Raw genomic sequence first — 27,327 nt, 5'->3', positions numbered from 1 at the left:
AAAATTATATGGTTTGTAAAATAATATAGATATTAAAAACAGATTAATCTATGCCTTATGTTATTAATAGCTCAGCCACCAAACATGCCATAATAATTAACTGGCAAATTAAAATTTAGTTCATGGTATTAGAGTGGCTACAAGGGTTTCAAATCAGTACCTTTTTTTCAAAATTTTTGAAGACTTTTAAGCATAAAAGTTGCAAAACTTGTAGAAACTGCCCATTTATTCTTGGATTTAGCATAAAATACGCATTTTCAATGGGTTTTGAATTTTTTTTTTTTTTTAATTTGTTATAAAAGTTATCGTTATCGTACTATCGTTAACTTCTGATAAGTAGGTATCAAAATTACTGTATCGGAGTATCGATATCTGACTTAAAAATTGTGGTTATCGGATTTTGTGTGTGTGTGTGTGTGTGTGTGTGTGTGTGTGTGTGTGTGTGTGTGTGTGTGTGTCCGACTCTGGGCATAGGCTTCACAGCCTGCTATCAAGGCCCAGCAGTCGTCCTACATACCATACACCTCTACATGTCACCACTTCGGCGCTAACACCCACCGTCCATATTGAATACATGCTAGGGCTGTCTCATACAGGACTGGTGTATTGGTATTAGCGGGGGTATTTTTACGACATGTTGGCGGGTCTTCTGGTAGATCAGTAAAGCCTGATTTAATGAAATTCAAATCCTTAAACTGTTTCCTGCCCCAGCCGGGATTCGAACCTGAGTCCGTTAGGACTGCAGGCCACCTCTCTACCGATTGAGCCACTGCCTCCCCCAATTGTTATCTAAGTTAACTTTTTAGTTATTGGTGCCCGACACTGCACAGAACCTGAATAAAGTACTAAGTTGTGGTTACATGAATTTCAGTGTCTAAGTTATGAGGTAGAATTGAGTCTCCTTGGTTGTTAGTCAACTGAACCTCCAGTCTAACTACCCTAGGCATCAACTGAGCTGAAAGGGGTTAGGTATCTTGTTTAGGTTGATAAAAATGCACTGTTGCAGGGAAGTTGATTTGACCTGTTGAGGCCATGGACATAATTGTAGATGTTCCCAGATTGCCCAGGGATACTTGTTCAGAAGCAATAGTTGTGGGGAGGACATGTAAAGGAACTCCCAGTCCGCAGTCTTCAGCAAGAGGGTACTACGCATCAATTGTTGCCAAGTACCTGTCAACAAGAATGTTAAATTAGTTTCATTCCAGTAGAGTTAACAGAATTATGGAGTAATGCCCTATAATTTTAATACAGTGCTGCAAAATATTTTTAAAATTCTCGACATGTAACATAATACAGTGCTGTACTGTAGTTACCAAGTAGTGTACTGTATTTTAAACTGATCATTTGTGACTGTATACTTTACTGTATATGGAAAATCTCATAATTCTAGTGCTTTTTAAGTATTTCTATCTATCTATTGCCAGACGCCTCAGTCCCGTTTGGGGTGGCCACAAACAAATCGCCTCCAAGTCGCCCTGTCCCCCGCCATTTCACTGCCCTGCTCCCAACTCACACCCCCCTCTCTCATATACCTCTCCACCCCATCCCTCCATCTCATCCTCGGCCTCCCCCTCCCTCTTCCCCCCTCCACCTCACTCACATACACTCTCTTCGTCAGTCTTTCACCCTCCATCCTCTCCACATGGCCAAACCACCTCAGTGTGTTCCTCATAACGCTTCCTATCACATCCACATCCACACCACAACGCTCCTTTATATCCTCATTCGTCAGCCTGTCTCTCCATGTGACTCCACAGGCTCCTCTTAAATAACTCATTTCTACTGCTCTCACTCTTGACTTGTGTCCTTCCAACAACGTCCAAGCTTCACTTCCATACGTTAGAGTAGGTATCACAATACTGTCATGTAGTAACTTTTTCACTTCCATGCTTACTTCCCTGTTTCTTATCACTGCTTTCAAAGAACCAGCAACCTTTCTTCCCTGCTGTACCCTTTCAAGCACTTCATCCTCCAAACCTCCATCCTTACTCATCACACTACCCAAGTACTTAAACATACTCACATTTTCCAGTTCCTCACCATCCAACCTCGCTGTACATTCACTGACTTCACCTCTCTCAAAGACTATCACTTTACTCTTCCCTACATTCACCTTTAGATTCCGTTTCTTACACACTCTCCCAAAGTCATCCACCAAGCCTTGCAGCTCCCCTTTGTCTTCACTCAACAACACAATATCATCTGCAAACAACAGTACAGGGAGTTTCCGAACACTATTCTCTCTCACCAGGGCCACTCCAACATCCACTACCCTACCTTGTACCTCTTTTATTACTCCATCCATGTACAGATTGAACAACCATGGAGACATGACACATCCCTGTTTCAACCCAACTTTCAAAGAGAAAAATTCACTTAGTTCACCATCCACATGCACTGCAGCCTTCGCACCATCGTACATACTCTTCACAGCATTCAACAACTTCCCATCTACTCCATATATTCTTAACACTTTCCACAATCCTTGTCTATCCACCCTGTCATATGCTTTCTCCAATTCCATGAAAGCCGCATACAACTTATTTCCCTTCTCAAGAAACTTTTCCACTAAAGATCTAAGAATGAATATCTGATCTACACAACCTCTTCCCTTCCTAAAGCCTCCCTGTTCTTCTCCAACTAATTTGTCTTCTTAGTACAACACTTTTCCTGTTGTACTAAGAAGACAAATGCCCCTATGATTACCACACACTTCTTTTTCCCCATTTCCTTTGTACAAGGTTATAATTGTACCTGACTTCCAATCCTCCGGGACTCTGCCTTCCTCCCAGGCCAATCTGCACATCTTCCATATCCATTCTACTACTATCTCTCCCCCATGCTTCAGCATTTCACCACACACTCCATCAATTCCTGGGGCTTTCCCCAATTTAACTTTCTTCATTGCTTCCACAACTTCTGTCCTACTGATTTCTTCCTGTCTTCTCACCTCCCTCCTTCTCCCAGCCATTCCCCAGCCACTTATACTCGCATTACTTCCATCCTCTATGTTCAACAATTCCTTAAAGTGTTCTCTCCATCTGCTCACTTTTTCTCCCTTCTCCACTAGTAATCTACCGTTTTTATCTTTCACTTCCCTGCTAACTTCACTTCCACCCTGTCTTACTCTTTTCACCTCTTTCCAGAACATTTTCTTACAGTCCCTCCACTTTACACTCAAATTCCTTCCAAATTCCTCATCCACTTTCTTCTTACTCTCTCTTACTAATCTTTTCACCTCTTTCTTTCTACATATAACTCTCTCTTCCGCCTCTCAACTTCTTCCACGCCCCTATTTCCCATCCATTCATAGTATGCTTTCTTCCTTTGTGCCACAGCCTGTCTCACCTCTTCAGTCCACCACGCTGTTCCTTGCACCTCCCTCCGTCTTCTCTTCCTTCCACACACCACATCACATGCTGCACATATTTCTTCTGTAAATATCCTACACACACCTTCCACGTCTCCCATCATATTTGCCCAATCGTTCCTCCACTTCTCTCTTATACTTTGCCATTTTCTCATCCTCTTGTAACCTTTCCACTCTCCTTGCAACTACTCCTTCCTCTCGTCTTTCCCTTCTTCTATTCCTCCATCTTACTTGAATCCTAATTCTGGCCACTATTAAGTAGTGGTCAGAAAGTCCACTCCCCCAACCTCTATAAGCTCTTGCATCCATTACACATCTTCGCATCCTTTCATCCACACACACATAATCAATCATTGCCTTCCTTTCATTCAGTTCACCACCCACCCTTCTCATCACTCGCCATGTATACCTGTGGATCATTTTATGCCTGAAGAGGGTATTGGCTATCACCAACCCCCTCCCACCACAAATGTCCACTAACGCATTGCCATTCTCATCTATCTCAGCAGGCACACCCCACTCACCAACTATTCCATCCACCTTCACATTACCAACTTTACCATTCATATCACCGATCAAAAACACTCTCTCATTCCTTCCAAACTTTTCCATGCTCACTTCTACATTTGTCCAGAACTCTTCTCTCACTCTTCTAGCACGATCTTGCGTTGGCGCGTACACACACACAATCGCCCACATTTGTATTCCAACTTTCAACTTTACCCACACAATCCTTGACCCAACTGATCCATACTGTCTTATGCTCTTCTTCCATCTTTTACTCACAACTATACATACTCCTTCCTTTGCCCTCTCATTCTCACCTACTCCTGCACATACACCCCATCCATACTCCCATTCTCTCACACTTTCTCCTCTCCATTTTGTTTCAGTTATTCCACATACATCCACTTTCGCACCCTCAAGCACCTGGACAATCTCTCTCTCTTTCACCTCATCATTCGCTCCTCTTACATTCCATGTACCCATTACCAAGTCCTTTGTCCGGTCCTGGGTCGTCATCGTTTGGTCAGTCCTTGTCCGAGGCTTCTTGTTTGTTTTTTTAGTTAGTTGTTTTCCGGGTAGGGGCACAAACCCTCCGCCAACCCTTTTAGTCGCCTTTTACGACAAGCAGGGATACTGGGGGAGTATTCTTGAAAAAAAACCCTACTCCCAGTATTTACCTAATGTAATAGTTACCAAGTACTGTATATTTGAGAAGGTAATTTTTTTTTTTTTTTCCTGTTTTTAATCACAAGTATATTTTGCTAAGGGATCTCACTTGACTGTAAGTGAACCATGACGCTGTCTTTCTTTTTTTACTGCACTTTTTTCCTTTTAGATGGGCAGATCAGGAGTATGTATTTGTACACTTCATGCATTATAAAAAAAAAAATGATGTGTTCCTATCGGGAAATGGAATTGAGATAGTAGGGTAAGTTGAAGAGGAGAGGAGGCAGAACAAATTTGGAAAGGATTCAGGATTAGTCCTATGCAACACATTGATGGTGAATAAGAGAAAAAGTGCAGGATTAATAATTAAAATTGAAAGTGAGTAAAGGGAATAATACGGTAATTGGTCAGGCAGGTGAGCAGGTTTGGAAGGAATTAGGAATTAGTACTTAAAATTGATGGTAAGAAGAGAGATCTAGCAGGCAATTAATGGATCTTAAATTTGGCTCTCTGTTGTCTTGTTTTTGTTTTTCCTTGGAGCAGTTTGCAGGCTCCTGGCCTTTGGCTCCTTCTTCCTTGCATTGGAAAAAAAAAAATGACATTCAGACAGATCAAACAGGACACTTACATTTTAAAAAGTCAGGTACAGCAAATGAGACATATGACAAACCAGTTGATGGAGTTGGGACAGGTAAGGTAGGTATGGGAGAATGGCATGGTAGCTGAAGTAGATGAAATAATATAGGCAGGTAGAACAGATAGGAAACTGGGAGGATAGATCAAGCAGGCTAGTAAGAATTAGATTGTAGGACAAATGAGAAGGACATGTTAAGGAGTTGATGAGACAGTTCAGAGATTGTGCAGAGAGTTAGAGGCAAATAGCTTGGTGAAGTGAATGAGACAGATCAGGATAATGTAAGTGAAAAGCCAGGATAAGTGAAGTTGTTATTTCCCAGGCTGTTGTGGATGCGAACCAGGTGGATTGCAGCAAACCAGTCATCTCAGCTGACCATTTCTAGGGGTCAGATGCTGTGGATACGTTTGTTGAATGACTTTGAGTGTTGTGTGTGTCATGTGTGTTGTGGTGTGAGGGGCTGCTTTACAGTGAAGACATAATAGATTGTTCATGAGCTGTATTTTCTTTGGAAGGGAAACAGAAAACGGTGACGCAGTATTTTAGTTTGGCTAGGTGAAATTAGCAGGGCAAATGAGAAAGGTAAAATGCATGTAAAATGAAACTGACGATAGGGCTGTGCTCCAGTAACCCAGGTTGAAGATGAAGAAGACGACAGGCACCATGATCCTCCCCATGCGTATCATACCCTCGTCTGCTGTCCCCTTCACCCGTGGTATGCTGCGATATGTAGACCCACCTGGACCTCGACCCTTCCCTATCTCCTGCGGGGGAGGAGGGAAATGAGTACACAATCCTGGTTATAAGTCCTCCCCCCCCCCCTCCACTTTTAAGCTCAGTTAAAATACAAGAGAAATGCCCATCAACTCATAAAACTGATTGCCAGGTTCCCCTACGTACCATTTCATGAAAAATGTTAATTTTTCAGAAAGCATCCTTGTTCGACAGTAAGGACTACCTGTATGTAGATCCAACCGCCCATCATCCAGTCCTATGTCACCCTATGAGGTGCGTATGATCCCGGGCCTAGGCAAGTTGGTCCTGACATTTAAGATGAGAGTGACCAGCCCCACTCATCCCTGAGTGGCATTACGTGAGCAATAGACCCCAACCACGCCTTGGATATAAACCTGCACTGGCTCAATCCGATTGGAGTGCCTTCATTAGCCGCTATACCACCAGACGCCTTAATTTGATTATATGGTTATCACCCAGCATCGTAAATGGTTTCCTGGTGTACAGGAAACCGTTTGGCTTGTCACTCAGTGTAGAGTCATCCATGGACAGAAGGAAGTAAAGAGTATAGGAAAGAAAGACAAGAGGGAGTGTAAAGTCACCCATAGGCAGAAGGAAGAGGAAAGAATGAAGGAAAGAGAGACAGAAGAGGATGCAAGGAAGAGAGGAAAGGGCAGATAACCAAAGCAGCACTACACTGAGTGAGTGGATGGTAGAAAGGATTGATAAGGGGAGAGAAGGAGAGAGTGGTTAACGTGGGGATGAGCAGTGAAGATATAGAAGGATAAGGGAGGTTGAAGGAATGGAAGCGTAGAGACAGTAATAGCAGGGTTCGAGGAGTAAACCGAGAGGAAGAGAGTAGTGGAAGGGATGGCAGAGTGAAAGGCAGTGACTTACGTAGGGCAAGGAGAGTGAAGGGAGGACAAGGATAGGGAGAGCGAAGATGGGAGGAAGTAAATTTGAGAAAAAACAGGGTAGTAACAGATGAAGGGAAAACAGGAGCCAAAGGGCGAGGAGGAGAGTGACGTGTGTAAAACAGGTACTCCATTAGATGCTGTTGAACAAAAGTTATTACTGTTGGAGTGTGTGATACATGTCCTGGGAGAGATTTGTTGGAAAGCCTGGGTGAGTGGAGCTGTGCTACTGGAGTAAAGGGGACCTGTGACAGTGCCTTTGTATAAAAGTAGTGGTAAACAGAGTGAATTTTAAAATTATAACTGAATGAGTCTTTTGAGTGTTGAAAGTAAAGTATATGGAAGAACAGTATTTGTAAATGTAGACAGGTCTGAATTTATTATAAATAGACTGACGAACATGGTTTCCATAGTGGTAGAGGATGTGTGGATTAAGTTCAGTACTGTATGTGAAGTTGGGTTGCTTGCCGAGAAAACATGTAAGTAGGGTTGCATTTACAGCTTGAATCTGGAGGAAATAAAACAATGGCAGAGTTGCTGAATCTTGTGAAGAGTATTTATAATGGGAGTGAGGCGTGTGCAAGACTAGATGGATTACAAAATGAGAGAGCTTATATCAACATTTGAGTGAGTCAGGGATGATCGACATCTCCCTGATTGATATAAATGAGTGGGATTATGAAAGGAGTTAGCACAAGAGTTGAAGAAATGGGAGTGATCATGGTGTTGAGGGGTGGAATGCTGGTATTTCACATAGGATCTGTGCAGATAATGCTGTGCTGTTTTCTGTTAATGATATGGACCTTTCACAGTTTATACGTATCTGTGAGCAGTAAAATCAAAGGAAATGCAAACAAAAGTCACGTAGACCCTCTGGTTCTTATCCAGTGGTCGGGCCTTAATATAGTTTGTGTGTGTAATTCACCGGGTCGGTCAGGATCACGTGATGGTTTTTTGTGATCATCGGCATTTTACCCTCCCGGAAGAGAGCTAAGAGCTCATATAGTCCGATCTATGGGCAAAGCCTTGACCTTCACACACGCACACACCCATCCTCTTGCTCAAGGAGGACAGTGACCACCCGCTTTGTCAGTGAAACTTTTTCGCATCCCGAGCAAGGCGCGAACCCCTTCCTTAGCAGATGCTAGGCGAGAGCGACAGAGCGTTACCACTGCACCAGTGTGTGTGTGTGTGTGTGTGTGTGTGTGTGTGTGTGTGTGTGTGTGTGTGTGTGTGTGTGTGTGTGTGTGTGTGTGTGTGTGTGTGTGTGTGTGTGTGTGTGTGTGTGTGTGTGTTGACGGTATGAGAAAAGAGAGAAGGTTTAGGAAGGGAGAGGAAGAAAAGTACTGCGCTTGAACAGAGTTAGAGAGAGCTGTGACTAAACAAGAAAAGAGGAGGTTGGTGGAGCACTTGGAAGTTGAGAGAAAATTACTGAGAGAGACAGGTACCAAATAGAGTTGAAGTAAGCCTAATTGTATGTCAGTCTTGTACCTCTACTTTCACCTTGAGTCTCATGGAAGCGGAGAAGAATACTAAAAACTTTACAGCCATGACATCAGTCTTGTCCTGTGTCCCTCGTACGATTTTATCCAACTTAAGAAATTTCTCTCGTCGGGTACTGTAAATGATGATTAGGCTGTATATAAAATCCACTGTTTCAAAAAATCGTTCCTAAGGTAACAAACTGGTCAGGGGCAAGTAGGCCTAGTATGGGATTTTTTAAAATTTTCTATATCCAGACGATTTTATTAAACTCTGGAAATCTTGTATTGAAAGAGTTAATGAAAGCTGTATCTACCTTATTCAGTTCGAAGCATCGTTTTATTGTATCGTTTGGAGAGAGCAAGAATGAAATACGAAAGACAATGCACTTGACAGTTATACTGTAGCATACTTACCTTTGTTACCGGTTGTAGGCGTGGATAGTAGCTTGTAGAGGGTGGGAGGGAAGGTGATGTTGATAGTTGGAGAAGAGAACGTGTGTGTGTGTGTGTGTGTGTGTGTGCGCTCGCGCGCTCGCATTTCTGTACTCTATGTGTTTAATTACTTTCGCCTGGGGAGCGCGGTAACTCAGTGGTAGGGTGTCGGGCTCGTAATTATCTTGAGGTTGCGAGTTCGCGCCCCGCCCGGTGGCTGCTGTGCTGGAATGGGTAGAGCTCTCCTGTAATCCTAGCAGGGCTATATGATCTGATGAGGTCAAGTTCTGGGATTAATCCCTTAAAAAAGTAATAAATACCTTCGCCAGCGAAGTTGGACAAACGTTATGGATTCACCCGTGTCTGTTCATGTACAAAATATCTTAGTTGTTTTCGGATTTCAGTGAAATCAGGTGGATAAGTGGGCAGTGAATTAAAGAGGGGAGGCTTGGATTTCGAGATGGATCCGGATTCGGATACAGGAGTAAATAACATCTTATTGGCGTTGTCGGAGGTATGCACTCCGTGAATTGTAAAGTCTATATGCAGACTAAAAGTCTTGCACTCATTGGCAGAAGTATGCGCTCTCTGAGTACTTTCTATTTATGTAATGTAAATATATACCTGTATGTTCATTTTCATGTAAAAGACGAAAGTCACCTTAACCATCGTAACAGAAGCACACGATGAGCGGCGGCGGCATGTAGAGAACCAGGGTAAGGAGGAGGAGGAGTAGTCAATGAGAGTCTGCAGCATCACCACCAGGAATATTATGACGATGGAGAAGAACAGCCACACGTCCACCAGTTTGAAGTAGGAGGTCTTGGGCAGGGAGTTGGATGTCTGGGGTGGGGATGAGAGGAGGAGGAGTGAGTAAGTAATGAGTAACTGAGTGAGAGATAGTAACATAAATAACAGAACCACGAACCTGCGTGTAGAGTGAAGAAAGAACGAGGAGGGCAGTTAAGGCCACGACTATCCTGGAATTGAAGTCCTCTGGGTTGAAAAATAAGGTGGCGTAGGCGATGAGGATCAGCAGGGTGGTGGGGATGTATAAGGTGAGGAGGTAGAACCCGTAACGCCTCAGGAAGTGAACCTGTGCAGTAGTCATAATGTTGTAGTAGTAGTAGTAACAACAAAGACAACAACAACAATAATAATAATAATAGTTACAACCTTAGGCTCATCTGGACGTGAACCAGATGGTGTGCAGGCGGAAATTGCCGCCTTGCAGTCCACCATCCTCCACTCAGGGGAGAAGAATGAACCCGAAGGATGTTCGTATAAGCCAGACCGCAGATTTGCTTGGCTATATCGGTGCCACCACATGAAGGCACCCCTCACCAGCACCACATAAGCCATACTGTTAACTTTGTGGATATTAGCCTCTTGAATCTGGTGACATATTATTAGCTAATTCTTGTTTACTTCTAGTCGATTTTAGTCAGATTAGATGAGTACATTAATTTAGTCAAATTAGATGAGCACATTAATAGTTAGGAAGTGAATAAAGCAGTATTTAACACCTACAGTTTGACTAGTGTATGACGGCAGCATCAGTAAAGTAGGCGGGTTAAATATTATATAAAAATAATTTTGACTGCTTCGTTTTTCATATTATTCACTATAGTTTGTGAAGTGTTTGGTACCTGTTCAGTTATATGTAAAAATGTAAAAATCCATCATTTTAGGCTTACTAATATTTATGAATACAGTATCTAGAGCCTTCGCGTTTGATATCTGTGGAAGATTAGCAAACGTATAAACACAGGGCAAGTCTTATGATTATACAAGCTTTGGATATACTACAGTAGATACTGAACCGATAATAACAACTTATAGGCAAAGGAATAATATCCAAGATCAAACGCTATGGAAGAGGTGCCACGGTGACCTTATCTTCAAGAAATATTGTGAATAAATTACCTGGACCCTCAGCCTGGAGAACTGGCCGTGTGGGGCGGAGTCCATGTTGACGCGACCTGCACACGATAAGATTTTAATTAACCTGCAAAATATTATACCCAGATAATAAAACTGTGTTTATTGTGGAGATATGAGAATTTCAGCCCTACTTGGACTCTCTTCAAAGCAAGCTTCATTAAATGGATGCGGGTCTTTCATTTTCATGTATTACGATAGTGTAAAATTGTAAGATGAGTTACCTTAACCTGTATTCGCGTTGTCACCAAGGAAATTTGGCAGTGGCTTACCTTTGCCGTAGCGATTTGTTTTGCATGGTTTTTTTTATTGTTATTGATATCTTCAGTATTGACAGTTTGCATCAGTAACAGTATAGTTCGTTCACCTTAAATAGGCGGAGATTTTCGTCTTTTGCGGCACTTTTCCCCGCAGCAAAAGGACAATGAAACGGTACTACGGCATCACATCTTTCCATAACGTTTACAACTCGGACCAGAGTCTGGTGTTAATTTCTTGAAGCTTCGTCTCTAAGATGGAGAGATGGCAAGTTAAAGTGAACATAGTATCGAGGATAATTAGGGTATTGGGTACAGCACATATCTCTGAGGAAAGGGCGGCTCGAACCTTCCATTAGCACCGAGAACGCGGCTTCGTCATGGTTATTATTAGATGTCGCAAAAACTAAGGTAAATCGGTGCGTCGAGTAACAGGGTGTGTGGTTAGTGAGTGACGTGTGGTAAGTGAATGAGTACATTGAGTGACGGGCTGTGTGGTGAGTGAGTGACAGGGTGGGTATGTGGTTAGTGAATGTGTGACAGGATGTTTGGTAAATGAGTGTGTGACAGGGTGCGTGGTTAGTAAGTGAGTGGGTGACAGAGTGAGTGAGAAAGTGAGTGGAGGAGATACAAGGTACGTAGGGGTGGATGAATGATTGAACGTGTTAAGGAACAGGAAGGGTAAGTAAATATAGAGGACGTACGTGACGGGAGTGAGGGTAGTAGTCTGAGTGGATTTGGAGATTACGTAACACATTTTCATCCCAATTCATTTTTGCACATCATACCTCAATATCATCTTTTATACTGTTGTTATCATCCTGTATATTAATTATTTCTTATGATGCAGACTATGATATACCGAACATACGAGAGAATTCTAAGGTGTAATACGCAGAATAAATCGCTTAAGAAGAGGTGTTGTGTTGCCCCTCATGCTGCCTGCAGTACGGAACTTTAGAGTGGAATGAGGGGTGTGATTTGATGAGGAATACGGAACTTAAAGGTGATGTGATGGGGAATACGGAACTTCAAGGTGATGTGGTGGGGAATAGGGAACTTTAGGGTGATGTGATGGATGCGATGTGGTGGGGAATACAGAACTTTAGGGTATGTTGAGTGTGATGTGATGGGGAATACGGACCTTTAGGGTGATATGATGGGCGTGATGTTTTGGGGAATACGGACCTTTATGGTGATGCGGTAAGTGTGGTGAGGAATACGTAACTTTAGGCTGATGTGAAATACGGAGATGAGGTGAATTACTGTATGAAATGTGTTGGGGCCGACAGGATTACATACCTATCGTGTACTCAATGAGGCTGGGTGGACCGGAGTAGTTTGCTTCGCCGGGCATCAGTTCCATGTAGGACACAGCGGCGGAGACCAGGGTGAAGTGGAGCGAGCACACCTGATGCAAAATGAACCATCACACATGCACACAGTTATTTTGTTACACCTGCACACACCTGTAGAGTCACAGCTGTTTAATCACGTCTACACACACGATGCCAAATAAACTTTGCCATGCATATGACGTTACATATCACATCTGGTTAGACACAACTGCACAAGCCTGTATAGTCACACACACACACACACACACACACACACACACACACACACACACACACACACACACACACACACACACACACACACACACACACACACACACACACACGCACGCACGCACACACACACACACACACACACACACACACACACACACACACACACACACACACACACACACACACACACACACACACACACACACACACACACACACACTCAAACGCTTCCTGGGATGAGCTAACCTGGGCATCGAAGGGAAACATAGCGAGATCAAAGTCACAATTGTAGGTGAGTGTGTAGAGCTGACTCATCTCCAGGCTGCTCGTCTCACCGGAATAAATGTTCACTGAGGGAGAAGCAAACAGCGGAGAGATTATACACACATATCAGAATTGTGTTTATTGTTACAGTGCAACTACTACGGCCCGACTTAGATCCTCCACAGGTTTGAATGAAAACGGAACATTTGCGCGTGTATGCAGCTAAGTGTGTGTGTGTGTGTGTGTGTGTGTGTGTGTGTGTGTGTGTGCGTGCGTGCGTGCGCTTTTTGTGCGTATCTATTATACGCATTTGTTTTCCTAATACCTTTTAGACTGCGCCTGGAAGCAGTTTATGAACTTACAAATGACATCGATATATTGTATTCCCTAGCATACTCTATAATGAAGACACAAACACTGAGCTGAAAAGTTCAGCATATCTTTTCCCGATATTTCATTATTTTCATCGTATTTCAGTCAGTTTCAGTAGACGTACCGCTCACGGCACACAGTAAGATGGCGCCAGAGCGGCCAAGGCTGATGCGTGAGATGTGGTGATATCAGTGCTTACTTTCGTGTGTGAGATATGGGGGTGCAGGCGTCGGACTGCCCTGGCGGACTACCTCAACTCTAGCACCCTGGTCCAGATTGGTGAACATGTTGTCACGAGCATTGCTGAAGAAGACCCTTGGAGTCCATACAGAAGCCACGGCAGGTTTGGTCAGCAAGTTGAGGGTGGTGTCATCGTGCAGGTTGAGGTAGCTGAGCCGCACGTCTTGCCATCGCAAACTCAGCTCCATGGACGTGTGGAAGGTCAGGTCCTGGGTCACGATGCTGGGAAAGGAGATGATGTTGATGTAAACCAGAATGGGGAGAGCCTGGTAGTGGTCTGTGTCTGGTGGAGGGGGAGGAATGGAGCTGCTGTATCCTTGTGGCACCTGCACCACCGAGCACTCCGCCTCATCACTCTGGTCGCTGCAGTCCACCCGCAGGTCACAGCGGCTCTTGAGTGGGATGCAGGTGCCGTCAGAGCAGGTGAACTGGCCAGGTGCACACACTGACAGTGTGAGTTTGACGGGTGTGCCAGGTGCCATGCTACACACCTTCCCTGCCAACACCCATGTCTTGGTGCCAAACGGGTACATCCCTTCTTCAGGTGGCTGCCACACTGCCACTGCCCCATCCACCTGCCAATGCAAGATGGTGAAACATAACTAGTCAGTCTCATATTGCCCCCAGTGAGGTGTAGGGACCCGTGGCTAGGCAAACATAGTCCAGTATATTTAATCACATAGAACCACTTTATCTCATATAACCACTTAACCCAAGGATATACTTATTATTTTGTTCTTGCTGCCTCCAAGTGATTATTAAAAAGTATTAGAAAGATCATTTGTGTTAGCGGGGTTGGAAACAGTTCCCGTTAACTTATTCATAATCTGATTTCTCTCCCTAAGATAATTAAATCGAGTTTTCAGCCTTTCAAGTTAGGACAGTAAGTTTGTTTAGAAAAAGTTTGCATATCTGAGTTTGTTACGTTATCGTTGAAAGTGGTGATGGAGGAAGTTGAAGGTCAGTGAGGGGTGAAGATGTAATAGTGGAGGGAGGAAATGAAGATGAGGGAGAGATGAAGAGATGAAGGTATGATGATGGAGAGAGGAGACGAAGGTAAGAGAGAAAGAGAGGCGTGAAGGTGATGGAGAGAGGGACAGGTGATGCTGTGGTGATGGAGGGAGGAGATGAAGATAAGGTTGAGACGGAGGGGTGAAGATGAGGGAGAAAACGAAGGTGTGAAGATGCTTCATTGAGGAGTGAAGATGTGAAGAAGTGAATGTGCAGTGTAGGGGGAGGTACCTGAATGTGCTTTGGAGGAAGAAAGTGAAGGAAGATGGATGTGAAAATGTGATGGAGGGAGAAAGGTTTTGTGAATAACATGAAAATGAAAAATTGAGTTGTCACCTTGCGAGACTGTAGCATCCAAGTACGATTGACGGAGCTCCAGTAGATATCAGTGTGGAAATACCCGTTCAAAGATGGCCGTCCCCCTATTTCGGGACCAAGGACGTACTCACGGTTGAATGGCGAGTTGTTACAGAGCGCCGGACCCTTCAGGTAGAGGGTGGTGAGGTGGGTAAATTCACAGGGGACGCAAAACTCGTAGGAATCCAAGCAGGCGATGTCGGACCACTGGGCGGGGAAAGAACCACTCAGCATCACCAGGCAGTTCTCGGCTGTCCCGCCATTTGGACCTGCCCAAGTTCACCAAAGATCATAGCGATTTTTTTGTCTATACAGTAAACGGCTTTTTTTTTTTTTTTTAAATCAATCTATATATTGCCAGAAGCCTTAATCCCGTAAGGGGTGGCTTGCCTTATCAGTCAGTTATTTTAAGACATAATCGTATTTTGTAGAATTTTCGCGCAAATTATTCACTTTAATTTTGTAAACTGCTATGAAGACAGGTTTATCCTTCAAGCTGGTTATTACCCTTGGTTCAGGTTCACACACAGAAAAAAAAAATCATATTCATTTTTTCATTTCTCTGTCTTAATCATGGTTTGTTTTTTGCAGGAAAGGAAGAGAAGGGGAGTGCAGAATTTTCCCGTGTCCCATGTTGATCATTATATATATATATATATATATATATATATATATATATATATATATATATATATATATATATATATAATCTTTGTTATGAGGAGAAAATTGTAGTGGGTTATATGTTTTTTCTGCAGCAAGAAAAAGGAAGAAGGGTTCATAGTCCTCTCATGTATCTAGTTCTTCCTGTAAAAATAATTCTGAGTCACGACATGGGCGCTGTCTTAGACACATTTGAGAATCCCGCTAATAAATAACGCACCTGATCCCCTCCAAGGTCCCTCCCACGTCACCGGCTCCCCCGTCTCCAAGTTCTCCCACGTTCGCTCCTCCCGTTCGTCGTGAGCCCCCAGCCACAGGTACGTGGCGCCCTGGCCCCCTGAGCAGTGTGTATCGCGGCTTTTGGAAGACTTGTAGGTCCATGAATTCTCCGCCTCCGTCCGTGGCACCAGAACGCGACCGCCCACCACCTGAATAAATTACATAGCATAGTACCAGTATTTACACTCAGGCTCATAGGATTCCCTCACAGCGCCCTTGGGATGACTTATAGGTTCGTGTTTTCTGTATCTCCGTCAGTCAAGTGACATCAGAAAGCTGCCACGCACCTCATGCATAAATAGTACAGAGGACAGTGTTAACCTGCTTTTAAATGCGAGGTCATTCCTGTGCTTTAAACCAGGCCTTAGGATAATTCGTAGATCCATGTATTTTCAGCCTCCGTCAGTGGCACCAGAACACAGCCACCCATCACCTCCTTAAATAAAACATATTGATACCAAAATTTATAGTCTCAGGCTCCTATGATTCAACCTCAGCGGCTTTGTTATGACTCGTAGGTCAAGTTTTCTCCGTCTTCGTCACTGGCACCTGAACACGGCCGCTCATCACCAGCATGCACCACACCATAATACAATATGTTTAGTGCCAGACTCATTTTCCAGATGTATTGTCGAATTCACTGAAACTTGCAAAAGCTGTGTTGTGTAGCTTTAATTGCGTTTATGTATGCTTTGTAATTATCAGCCCTCAGTCTCTCTCTCTCTCTCTCTCTCTCTCACACACACACACACACACACACACACACACACACACACACACACACACACACACACACACACACACACACACACACACCTTACACAGATGTCTGGCGTCGGGCAAAGAGAACCTATCAAGGAAGAGTGTGATGCTTCTGGTGGACCTACTGCAGATGTCACCAAGCCTCCTTTGCCGCCACACGGCCTCCCCTGAGATGTTCCACTGCTGCTCCTTCCACCCCAGCGCGTCACCCTGCCATACCCCCTCACACACCGCCACCTGAAACACACCACACCGTCTTAAATACACCCAACCACCAAAAATATCATGCTGTACCTGTTGTACTCTAACTTGGTCTAAACTTGCCATCTCTCCATCTTGAATACCGAATTGTGGCAAGAGATTAACACTAGAATATGGTAAAGTTATGAAGAATTGCTGTGACAAAGATGTAGAGCCACAACATCATCATTGTCAATCACTGAGTTACATGAAATAAGCTGCAAAAGGACAAAAATCTGGGCCAGGTCAAGTTAAGTTACTAATCCTCATTTTCCCTTCACTTTTCTCCTACATTATATGCGTCAGTTACCCAAGGATGTAGTGTATATAAAATGCTTGTGTATATATCGGTCCCTCTGCTTACCTATCCATGTGTCTGCTCAATTTTCGCAGTGTAGTGATTATTGATGGAGCTGGTTATTATTTTCATATTTCTGTTTCAGTGTATGCATGTATATGTTTTTATTCAGAAACAGAGAACCAAGAGGGGGATGTCTGTATGAGTTATCCCATCCGAATAAGCTGAATTCCAAAATCAGTATATTTTCATTTCAAGATGTGTGACATATTTGCTTAGGCTGTGTGTGTGTGTGTGTGTGTGTGTGTGTGTGTGTGTGTGTGTGTGTGTGTGTGTGTGTGTGTGTGTGTTACCTTACTGATGGTGTGGTGGTCGAGGACGGTGGACCAGAAGTTAAGCTCTGTAATCTCGCCACTGAAGCTCTGGTCTCGCTGGAAGCCTCCCCCAAGCTCGTCCTGCTCCTGGCCTGGGGCGAAAAAATAATAAATAAGTTACGATAAATTCCCTATCTTAAGTTTTTTTTTTTTTATAGGAAGGTTAAGATAAACTTACCCCAAACGTAACTGTGCAAAAAGGACATGACGACGATGATGATGATAACGACGACGACGACGATGATGATGATGAGGAGGAAAAATTTGGAGCTGACCTACTGTTAAGCTCGGTAATGCACAACCAAAATTACTGTCAGTTCCCTGTTGTAAGATGTGTTTAGGCATGAAGGACAAGGAAGGGAAAATGCAAAATCTCCCCAAATGTGCTGTGATCGTGGAAAAAGTTAATTACAAGAGGGAATTGAACCTAAGTATGTGTGTGTGTGCGCGCGCGCACACAAACACACACACACACACACACACACACACACACACACACACACACACACACACATACACACAAGTAGCACTAGTAAGTGTGCCAAAGACAACCAAGAAATGCCCTTGGCACTTCGTAAGCAAGAAAGTAAAAGTTTTGGCCTAAGAAAACATATTATTTAAAGCGTATTATAAAAATTCAGCATGGTCTTAATAACTAAACACACTTAGACAGCATGAAAAGGGAGACTGACAAAGGAAAACATTTGCACACACCGGAAACATTGTAAATACCATTTCATACCTATTACAAACGCACCGCCGGGGTCCAAAGAGTTAGGAGGCGAGCTGATGATGCCTTGTGCTCGTGGCTGGCCGTCCAGAAAGACCTCCCAGGCGGCGGTCATGTGACTGAAGGTGAAACAGAAGTGTGACCAGCGTCGGAAGGGCGTGCTCAGGGTGACCTCTGCCCACTGACTCTGTATCGACACCTTGTACTGACCCAGGCGGTGGTCTGATGGGAGAATATATATATATATATATATATATATATATATATATATATATATATATATATATATATATATATATATATATTAATTTATATTTTATGTGTGTGTATGTGTATGCATGTATATTCATACATATATTTAAGTATGTGTTGTATGTACTTATGCATAGTATTTATACATATAGTATATATAAGTATGGGCGCAGGTATGTTCGTATGTGTGAGCGCATGTATGTACTGTATATACATATATGTACATATATATACTGTATATATATGGAGGGAGAGAGAGAGAGAGAGAGAGAGAGAGAGAGAGAGAGAGAGTATAGTTGAGGAAAAGTAGCAAAAAAAATATATATATATATATATATATATATAAATTCTCACCCATCCGCAGCTCGTTGTCCCTGTTACCGGACACAGCGTATGACATAAGTGTGGACTCCTCGCGGTATCTGCTGAGGTACAGCCAGTAGCAGGCGGTGAAGGAGGCCAGGGCGGGGAAGGTGGAGGCCAGGCGGGCGTGGCTCAAGGGTGAGGGCGTGCCTGACTCCTGTAGAACCAGCACCTTTACCTCTCCGTCCCCTGCATCACCTTCAGCGGCTGTTTTGATAGAAAGCAGGTAAATATTATCGAATATTTTTCCTTCTACATGTACTAGCTAGTTCCATCAGTTGTAAAGGTGTACATGATTTCAGTAGCACCAGCATTTGTACATGTCCATCCCTTGTATCGACTTCTGTGGATGTGTGTGTGTGTGTGTGTGTGTGTGTATATATATATATATATATATATATATATATATATATATATATATATATATATATATATATATATACATATATATATATATATATATATATATATATATATATATATATATATATATATATATATATATATATATATTCTTTCTACAGTCACAGCGTCAACTTAGGTACAATCTCTTCAGCAGCTAAAGTGGAAGTGTAAATTTTCTACTACTGCGTTTGAGATATTTTTCCTTTGCAGTTACTACGTCCAGTGATTCGGGTATATTTTTCCTTTATCTGGAATACATTGAAAATATATCATTTTCGGATGTAAATGTGAGGAGATTTTATGTGTCTCTTACCAGGTAAGTGGGAGGAAAGTGCATATTATTTCTTTCATGTGTCTCAGATATTTTCCTTCTCAAATTGCCTCGTCCGGCGTTTCGACTATATTTTTTAGCTTTGGCGAGAATGGAAGGAAATTTTAAATATTTCATCTCTGGGTGTAAATGGAAAGAAATTTTTTCGTATTTTTCCCTCATATGTTTCAACAATTTTCCCTTCACCTACGCCGGTGGGTGTTTCTTCTATATTTGCTTGGAGTATGCAGCCGAAGCATGTATCCGGCTCAGGGAAAGTGGACACCCGTGCCCTGCATGGTCTTGGGTCACCCTTGGGTAAGGTGTAGAACCCGTTAGCCCACCAAATAAGTTATGGGTGGATGGCTGCCATCGTTCAGGGAGGAACTCCCATGAGGGTGACGTGGGACGAAGCTCAGGTAGCTGACTTTGCACAGCATTCCCAGGCAGGGAACTCAGCCACATTTACCAAGTAATCAGGTCTAGGTTGAGACTGCTCACACAGACATATCTCCTATACGCAGCTCATTCTCCTGGGGACAATGACTCCTCCATTTTCCCTGCATCTCGCCATGTGGAAGGATCTTGTTCTGACCCTGGTGAGGCACTGTTTGTCACAGGATGGCGGCCGCTTGCTTGTGGTTGTTGGGTCTGCATCAGCAACAACAACACTCTGTATGTCCCTCTGCAGCTGAAATGGGAGGGCCTATGTACTGTAAGTCTCTTTGATCTGCTGGATGTCAGTCTGTTCCGTCTCAGGTCGCCATATTTGAGAATCTCTTCTACGAGTACTCCCAGTTACAAGAGGCATATGAGTGCGGTATAATATTTTTATGCCACCGCTTCTCCATAGGTCGTTACTGAGTGTTGGTAAAGGTATCGCAGCACCTTGGTGGTTTAATTTGCATATTACACCTTCATATTCTTTTATGTGCTGTATACTGTACATTTGTATAAAATGGATACTGTTTTCAACAGTAATTTAAAACAGTGGTTTAGTTCGTTGCTGTGGGACCAGGCTCATCTAGATGTGAACCTGGTGGAATGCAGGCTGAAGTTACCTTCTTCCTGCAGTCCACCATCCTCGCTTTGGGGGATAGAGGGGATGAGGGACATTTTATATAACCGGTCAGCGGGCAGCCTTGTTATATCAGCACCACCACGTGAATCCGTCCCTTTCCAACACCTCACTGTGTAGAAAGACGTATTTAATGTACAGAATTAATAGCTGAGGAACAGGTGTCACAAAATCTCCAAAACCAGTGAAAAACAACAACAACAACAACAACAACCTTATACCTATACGTTGTCCTTACTTTTAAGTGATCCGAACAGGACAGTTCTACTGGCAGCCATTCCATATCCCCAGGTTAATGCATAATAACTCAAGGCTGTACGCAGTAGCTGAGTGAAAAATTGTCTGGGGAGGAGAGTATCGGATATCAAGGTACTCAGTCAGGAACTGAGTAGTGATGGGTACTTGTGTGAAAGAATGGGAGTTCGATCCGGCCCTAGACAACTACACTCGTTTCACCATATTTTGTCATATAGTTGCCGTCTGTCTGTCTTGACTGCTGAGTTGCAACAATAAATTAACACGATAATATGGTGCTAGTCACGAAGTGCTGTGAAAAATAGTGAGCCGCAGCAATGTCTTTTCCTGCTGCTGAGGTACGTGAAAAAGCTACAGAAAGACGAAAATCTGTGCCAAGTTAAGGTGAAAGAATATACCTGATCTCACCTTTCACTTCGGACACAATCCCTAACTTAACCTAGCCTAACCCGCACTCAATACCCGCCCTAATCTAACCCACACGTTCGGCCTAAGCTAACCCAAAGCCAAGTCATCCCAGCTCAACCCATCCTAATCTAACTTGCCCTCATGTTTCGGCCTACAGTAACATAAGCCAACCCAACCTAATTTAACCCAGTCCAACCTAACCTAGCTATCCCAACTCAGCCAAATTTAGCCTAACCTGATTTAACAACCAAATCCAACCTCAGGGCCATCAGCCAACCTAACCTGATTTAACATGACCCAGTCTAGCCTAACCTAACCAAACCTAACCTAACCTAACCTAACATGACGTAAATTAATCTAACCTTACCCAACCTAACACATATTGCATAACATAATCTCAGTTCGTGTGGGGTGGATCGATCAATATTGCAGCTTTACGAGTGGGTGATTTAAGGCTGCATTAACAGTCACGATAGTTACGCAGAAGGAACCGCCATTATTGATTCAAAAATGTAAGGGAGACAATTTGCGGCGCTCGTTTCGCTGAAGTATGATAATGGCTGAGGTGTGCGAAAGGTGCAAAGAGAATGGATGATTGTCGCTAATAAATCATAGTCCCCCTCCACCTCCATCTCCAGCCATTCACCTCCACGTCCACCCCTCCATCTGCAATCTGTCACCTCTACGACCACCCCTCCACCTCAAACCTGTCACCTCCACGCCCACCCCTCCACCTCAAACCTGACACCTCCACGTCCACCCCTCCACCTCAAACCTGTCACCTCCACGCCCACCCCTCCACCTCAAACCTGACACTACCACGTCCACCCCTCCACCTCAAACCTATCACCTCCACGTCCACCCCTCCACCTCAAACCTGTCACCTCCACGTCCACCCATCCACCCCAAACCTGACACCACCACGTCCACCCCTCCACCTCAAACCTGTCACCTCCACGCCCACCCCTCCACCTCTACCTATTCATATCCATCCCTCCATCTTCGGTCCTCGATCTCTGCCTCCCACCTCCACCCCTCCATCTCTACCTCAGCCTCAACCTCCACCTTTACTCCTCCATTTCTGTCCCCCATTTCCACCCCTCCGTCTCTACCTCCCCGCACCCCTCTCCACAGAAAGGACTGTATTATCGTGCACGCAGGAGGTTGGCCGCCCAATTAGCACCCTTTTATTGGCGGTAATAACATACAACACCGGAGAGAACAATAAGATGTCACCCACATAAATGAACAGATAGTATGATGTTATTTAGCCTTCATGATCGTACGGCCACACGTCTCACAGGACTGAGATACGAAAATAATTTATGATAACTTTCTTCACCAGCCTCTAGTCCCTGTCTATCATTATCCTGCCTCAGAAAACGAGGGAAAAAGATAAAAATGATACTGTTTACTCTGGTTTAGATATAGGCAGTTATTCTTGTATTTAGGACTATAATTTGTTTTAGTTGGTGCCGTTTTCTCACCAACTTAATCATCTCATGCATATTCCCCACACGCGAGCCACTTTAGGCAGACATTGTGATCGCCACTTTTTGTGCTACAGCAAAAAGTGGTAGAGCGTTCTGATTTTTCTTTCCCTGTACACGAGTCTTTTTTTTTTTTTTCCGCACAAGCTTCCATGTTTGGATTTATATCTTCGTGTCATTCTTGCACTAATTTCGTAAAACAAATTCCTAACAGTTAAAGATGAGAAATGTGGAATGTATAGGGCGTTAAAGACTGACAAGGAGAGTGTGCAAAAATGAATATGACAGAAGAATAAGAAGAGAATGAAGGGAAGGCTCTGTTTGCGGAAAATTACATGAAAGACTATCCAGTGAGTGAGACTGAGCTGAGATAAAGAGGTGTGGATGAACTGTGAAATTAGGTGTATTGCAGTGAAGAGATCGACTGAAGAGAAATTAAACATCTCCCGAAAAAGAAATATTTATCACTCGAAAAAAAATATATATGTCAGTCAAATTTAAGACTCACTACTCATTAGACACAGTGACTTTGAAAGACTGGAACGTAAAGGCAGGAAGAACGACAGACTGAAGGGATCCTATCTCTAGAAAAAAGGCCTTTTGAATATATGGAAAACTGAGAATATTGTTAGTAAATATGAACAGATATAGGGTGACGATGTGTATATACAGTATATTTGATGGCGCATGCCCTCTGTAAATGGAGAGGCAAGCAGTTATGAAACTCAGAAGAAGAGTTAACGATGTAATATTAACAGCAAGAAGTGAGTGATGGAAAAATACACCAGTGACCCATGTACACGGACAAACGGCCATATTATCAAAACAGAATAAACGAAAATGTAAGCAAGTCCCTCAGGTTATCTCCTAAACCTCAACATACAGCAGTTCAAGTCCAACTGTTACAGACCTTTTATGAATGGAGGACACCTGTAACCTGGTGCATGGAATTTTTTTTATATTTAATTTTTTTCCATCCTCTGTTCATCATGTGAAGAAAAGGAAAAAAAAAATATTAAAAAGGATACATGTGATTGTTTCATGAAATTAGCCTGGATCCCACATCACCGACTGCAGTCAGCAGCGATACAGAAAGGGTCAGACGTGCATTTCATTATCACATGCCTCAGAAATTATCGTTAAAAAAAAAAAAAAAAAAAGGGGGGAACTTGTACTTTTGCGTTCTCGGTCTTCATAATAAATTCGTGGGTCCCCTGGTATTGTCTTTTTTGGTGGTGGTGGTGTGGTGGTGGTTGAGGTGGTGGTGGTGGCCCCTGGCTTATCCGAACGTAAACCCGGACATCTGCAGGCTCAAACTGCCCCTCGCTTACAATTTACCATCCTCATTTTGGGGGATAAGGGAAGAGTTGAGGGATGTTTGTTTCACAGGGAAGCAGAGCCACCCGATTATACTGGTGCCACCACGGGAAGGTGTCACACGCCAGCACCGTCTTTCTCCAGCTCCGTATCAGAGTGAAGTGTGAGGGTACGTAGTGCTGGTACTGTAGATCTTTTACCTTAACTTGGCACAGATTTTCGTCCGTGTGTAGCTTATTTCCTGTAGCTCAGTCACAGAAAAAGAAAATATTGTGGCTCTGTATCTTTTCCTCATAAATTCTTCGTAAGTGGCACCATAATCTAACGCTAATATAAATTATGACAAAAGCATTCAAGATGGGTGGATGGCAATTTCCGACCAAGGTAAAGTTAAAGCAGTAGGGGTATAGCTAGAGTCAATTAGAAACAAAAATGACGCCCACAAACTGAAGGGACTGAGTGTATAAGCGACCCACCTGCCACTAGAGGCTTGGCTGAGGGTGGAATGGTGAGGGGGGAAAGGAAAAGCACCGCTACCGCCCACATCTTGGCGGGAATGTGGCTTTGGTACTGTCTCTCACCTCACTGCAGCTCACTTCCATTCGCACATCACCTCCAGTGCTTGCGACTGCGCCTTCTCACCACTCTAGACATCACTGAGGTTGGCCAGAGAGCCGATGAATGCATTATATATAGTATCTGTTCCGATTTTGTGCTTGGTGATTATAGTTCGTCTAAACTGTCATCTCTCTATCTTGAATGGTGAGCCGTAATAATAGATTAACCCTAGAATATGATGCTAGTCATTATTAAGTGCTACGTAAAGGATGTAAAGTCACAGTATTGACTTATTGTGTGAGCTACGTGAAATAAGCTGCAATAGGACAGAAATCTGGCCCATGTTAAAGCAAAAGCAGTATAGGAGTAAGATTGTCATCTCTTCACCCCTTGCTTGTGCGAAATGTTAAGGCTCCGAGGATTTTTAAGCAAGGGCCATGATTCTTGGGTGGAATGTTGCATTGGAGTACCTTCATATAAAAATAACTTTTAGTGTCTAAACTCACTTCCGGTCGCTAGTAGCGCCACTTATAATTTGTACCTCGGGTGGGCCATTCTGCGAATTTCAAATCCTGTAGCTCCACAGTGGGTGGATGGAATTGAATGAAACTTTGCATGCTTATAGACGTTAATGAGTACTACAACTGTGCAGCATATATCCGTGACTTATATCCGCCAGATTAGGGTTCAAAGGTCATCAAGTGCAAAAATAATGTGAAAGTCGCTAAAATCGTGACCATTCTCGCGCGTAATGCTAATGCACCGACGGTTATTGACCTATACTCATTTTTTTTTTTTTTTATCAAGGCGAAGATGCACTTGACAGATTGGTGATCATTGGCTGAATGGAACGTTACTTCATAATATCTTTTTTATTATTTGACAACATATATCTGATGAGGAGATTTGGGTTAGTAAATGTTATTCGGACATGTTACATTCAGCCAATCGTCACCAAGCCATCAAGTGCATCTTCTCCTCAATAACAAAAACTGAGTATAGGGCTTTTTTATTCTTGGATGGAATATTGTCCAGGAGTACCTTCTTACAGGACTGAGTTTTGGTCCCGAAACTTACTTTCGATCGTTGGCAGCGCTATCTACAAGCAGGGTTGAGAGTGGTTATGATTTTTCATACAGAAACTCACTTCCGGTTGCTGACAAAGCTTGGCCCGCCGGCTTGTTCTTCTATAGTTGTGTGGTAATTATATCAAGTTGTTTGTTTGTTAGTATGTTTTGCTGTACTTATGTCATCGTCATAATAAGTGTGTGTGTGTGTGTGTGTGTGTGTGTGTGTGTGTGTGTGTTATTTTTTTGTGTTTAGGTAAGGAATTCTAAGCTAAGCTATAAATTTTACCAAAGTTAGGTAAGATTGTGGCATTAGCGATTTTTTCCTTTTTTTTTTTTAAAGATTCCCAGAAAACCATGCGTGTCCCATGTGTGTTGCTCTGTCTGACGGTGCTTCTTCATAGTCGTGTTGCTGTTGTTCATGTTGTTGTTGCTGTTGTTGTTGTTGTTATTATTATTATTATTATTATTGTTGTTGTTATTATTATTATTATTGTTGTTATTATTATTATTATTATTATTATTATTATTATCATTATTATTATTATTATTATTAGGCTTATCATTATTATCATCATCATCGTTATAATAATAATGATGATGATGATGATGATGATTCAGATATTAGAATACTTCACTCTCTCTCTGTCTCTCTCTAAAACACACACACACACACACACACACACACACACACACACACACACACACACACACACACACACAGCGACCACACTGTGCCAGAGCGTCAATGTGTGTGCATGATTGAATACCCCACGCGTAATACCACTTCGGCCCCAAGCATCAGCTCGACATTCTTCCCCTGTCGATGTGCAACTTGCTTTCATGTGAGGATGGCCTGATTGTCACGTGGTCAGTTGTGTGGATCGGTAATGTAGTTTGTAAGGCGGAAAGTGACGGATATTGGAATTCTGAATAATCTCTTTCGACCTGTCACGTAAGCAACCTTTGGGCAATTTTTTTAATGATCTATAATCTGTTTTAGCATTTGGGGACGTTAAGTAATAGATTGGGTTTCATTTTTGAGGTCTTGGGTGCTGGAGGTGGACGCCTTTGTGCGGTGGCACCGGTATAACCGAGCTATTTCACTGCCCGGTTAATTAACACGTCCCTCAACTCCCTCCCTGTCCCCCTAATAAAAGATAGCGAATTGAAGGAGGGCGGCAACATTAACCTGCAATCCATGGGGTTCACGTTTAGGTGACCCTGGGGTTCTGGCAGCAACAACATCTACTACTACTACTACTACTACTACTAGTCTGCTTCTTTCGCCGTAGCGCATGAGTAACCTTTTGGCACGCTTTTATAATTCCGTGGATTATCAATAATCGCTTTTTAAGCCATGAAGAAAAAAAAAAATGGTTCTTTTCTCAGGCTGTCTCCTCGGACCCATCACGTGTTCATCTTTTTGGCGCGCTTTTGTGATTCAGCAAAGGATCGGTATTCAGTTTTTAACCCGGAAAGTAACAGATCAAGCGTTCGTGAGGTTTTCAGCTGTCTCTTTGGGCCCGTCATGTGAGCAGCTTTTTGAGGGGCATATGTGGTTTAGTTAATAATCAGTACTTGGTTTATAAAAAGGAAAGTAACAAATTTGGTTTCGTGTGTGAGGCTTCCAGTTGCATATCCCTTTCGATCGGTCACGTAATCAGTCTTCTTGGCTCTCCTTTACAGTTTGGTGAACAATTTGGCATACTCTTCTTTT

General features: G+C 43.1%; 1 protein-coding gene across 1 annotated transcript; it reads right to left on the bottom strand.

The window, feature by feature from the left end:
• Positions 1–1,145: 1,145 nt before the first annotated feature.
• LOC145410624 (uncharacterized) lies at positions 1,146–18,771 on the bottom strand. Its single transcript, XM_080280737.1, has 14 exons — positions 18,711–18,771; positions 18,117–18,326; positions 17,354–17,466; positions 16,517–16,699; positions 15,642–15,849; positions 14,738–15,027; positions 13,350–13,965; positions 12,761–12,864; positions 12,243–12,351; positions 10,669–10,724; positions 9,671–9,838; positions 9,403–9,585; positions 5,787–5,941; positions 1,146–1,170 (listed from the first exon to the last, which is right to left on the bottom strand). Exons 1-14 carry the CDS (start codon positions 18,754–18,756, stop codon positions 1,146–1,148), a joined length of 2,466 nt encoding a protein of 821 aa, XP_080136863.1. The 5' UTR covers positions 18,757–18,771.
• Between the last annotated feature and the right edge of the window lie 8,556 nt (positions 18,772–27,327).

The sequence above is a fragment of the Coenobita brevimanus genome, chromosome 86 (genome assembly GCF_032717465.1).
Source record: "Coenobita brevimanus isolate Jiangsu-jjx chromosome 86, ASM3271746v2, whole genome shotgun sequence".
In the NCBI taxonomy this organism is placed as follows: Eukaryota; Metazoa; Arthropoda; class Malacostraca; order Decapoda; family Coenobitidae; genus Coenobita; species Coenobita brevimanus.
Note: the sequence above shows the minus strand (reverse complement) of the source record. Positions and strands in the feature narration are given on the sequence as shown.

Coding starts and splice junctions, on each gene's coding strand:
- LOC145410624 (XM_080280737.1), bottom strand. CDS start 18,756: ATGTCATACGCTGTGTCCGGTAACAGGGACAACGAGCTGCGGATGG. Junction 16,700..17,353: donor ACCACCACACCATCAGTAAG/GTAACACACACA, acceptor GGTGTGTTTCAG/GTGGCGGTGTGTGAGGGGGT. Junction 15,028..15,641: donor GGGACCTTGGAGGGGATCAG/GTGCGTTATTTA, acceptor GAACTTGGGCAG/GTCCAAATGGCGGGACAGCC.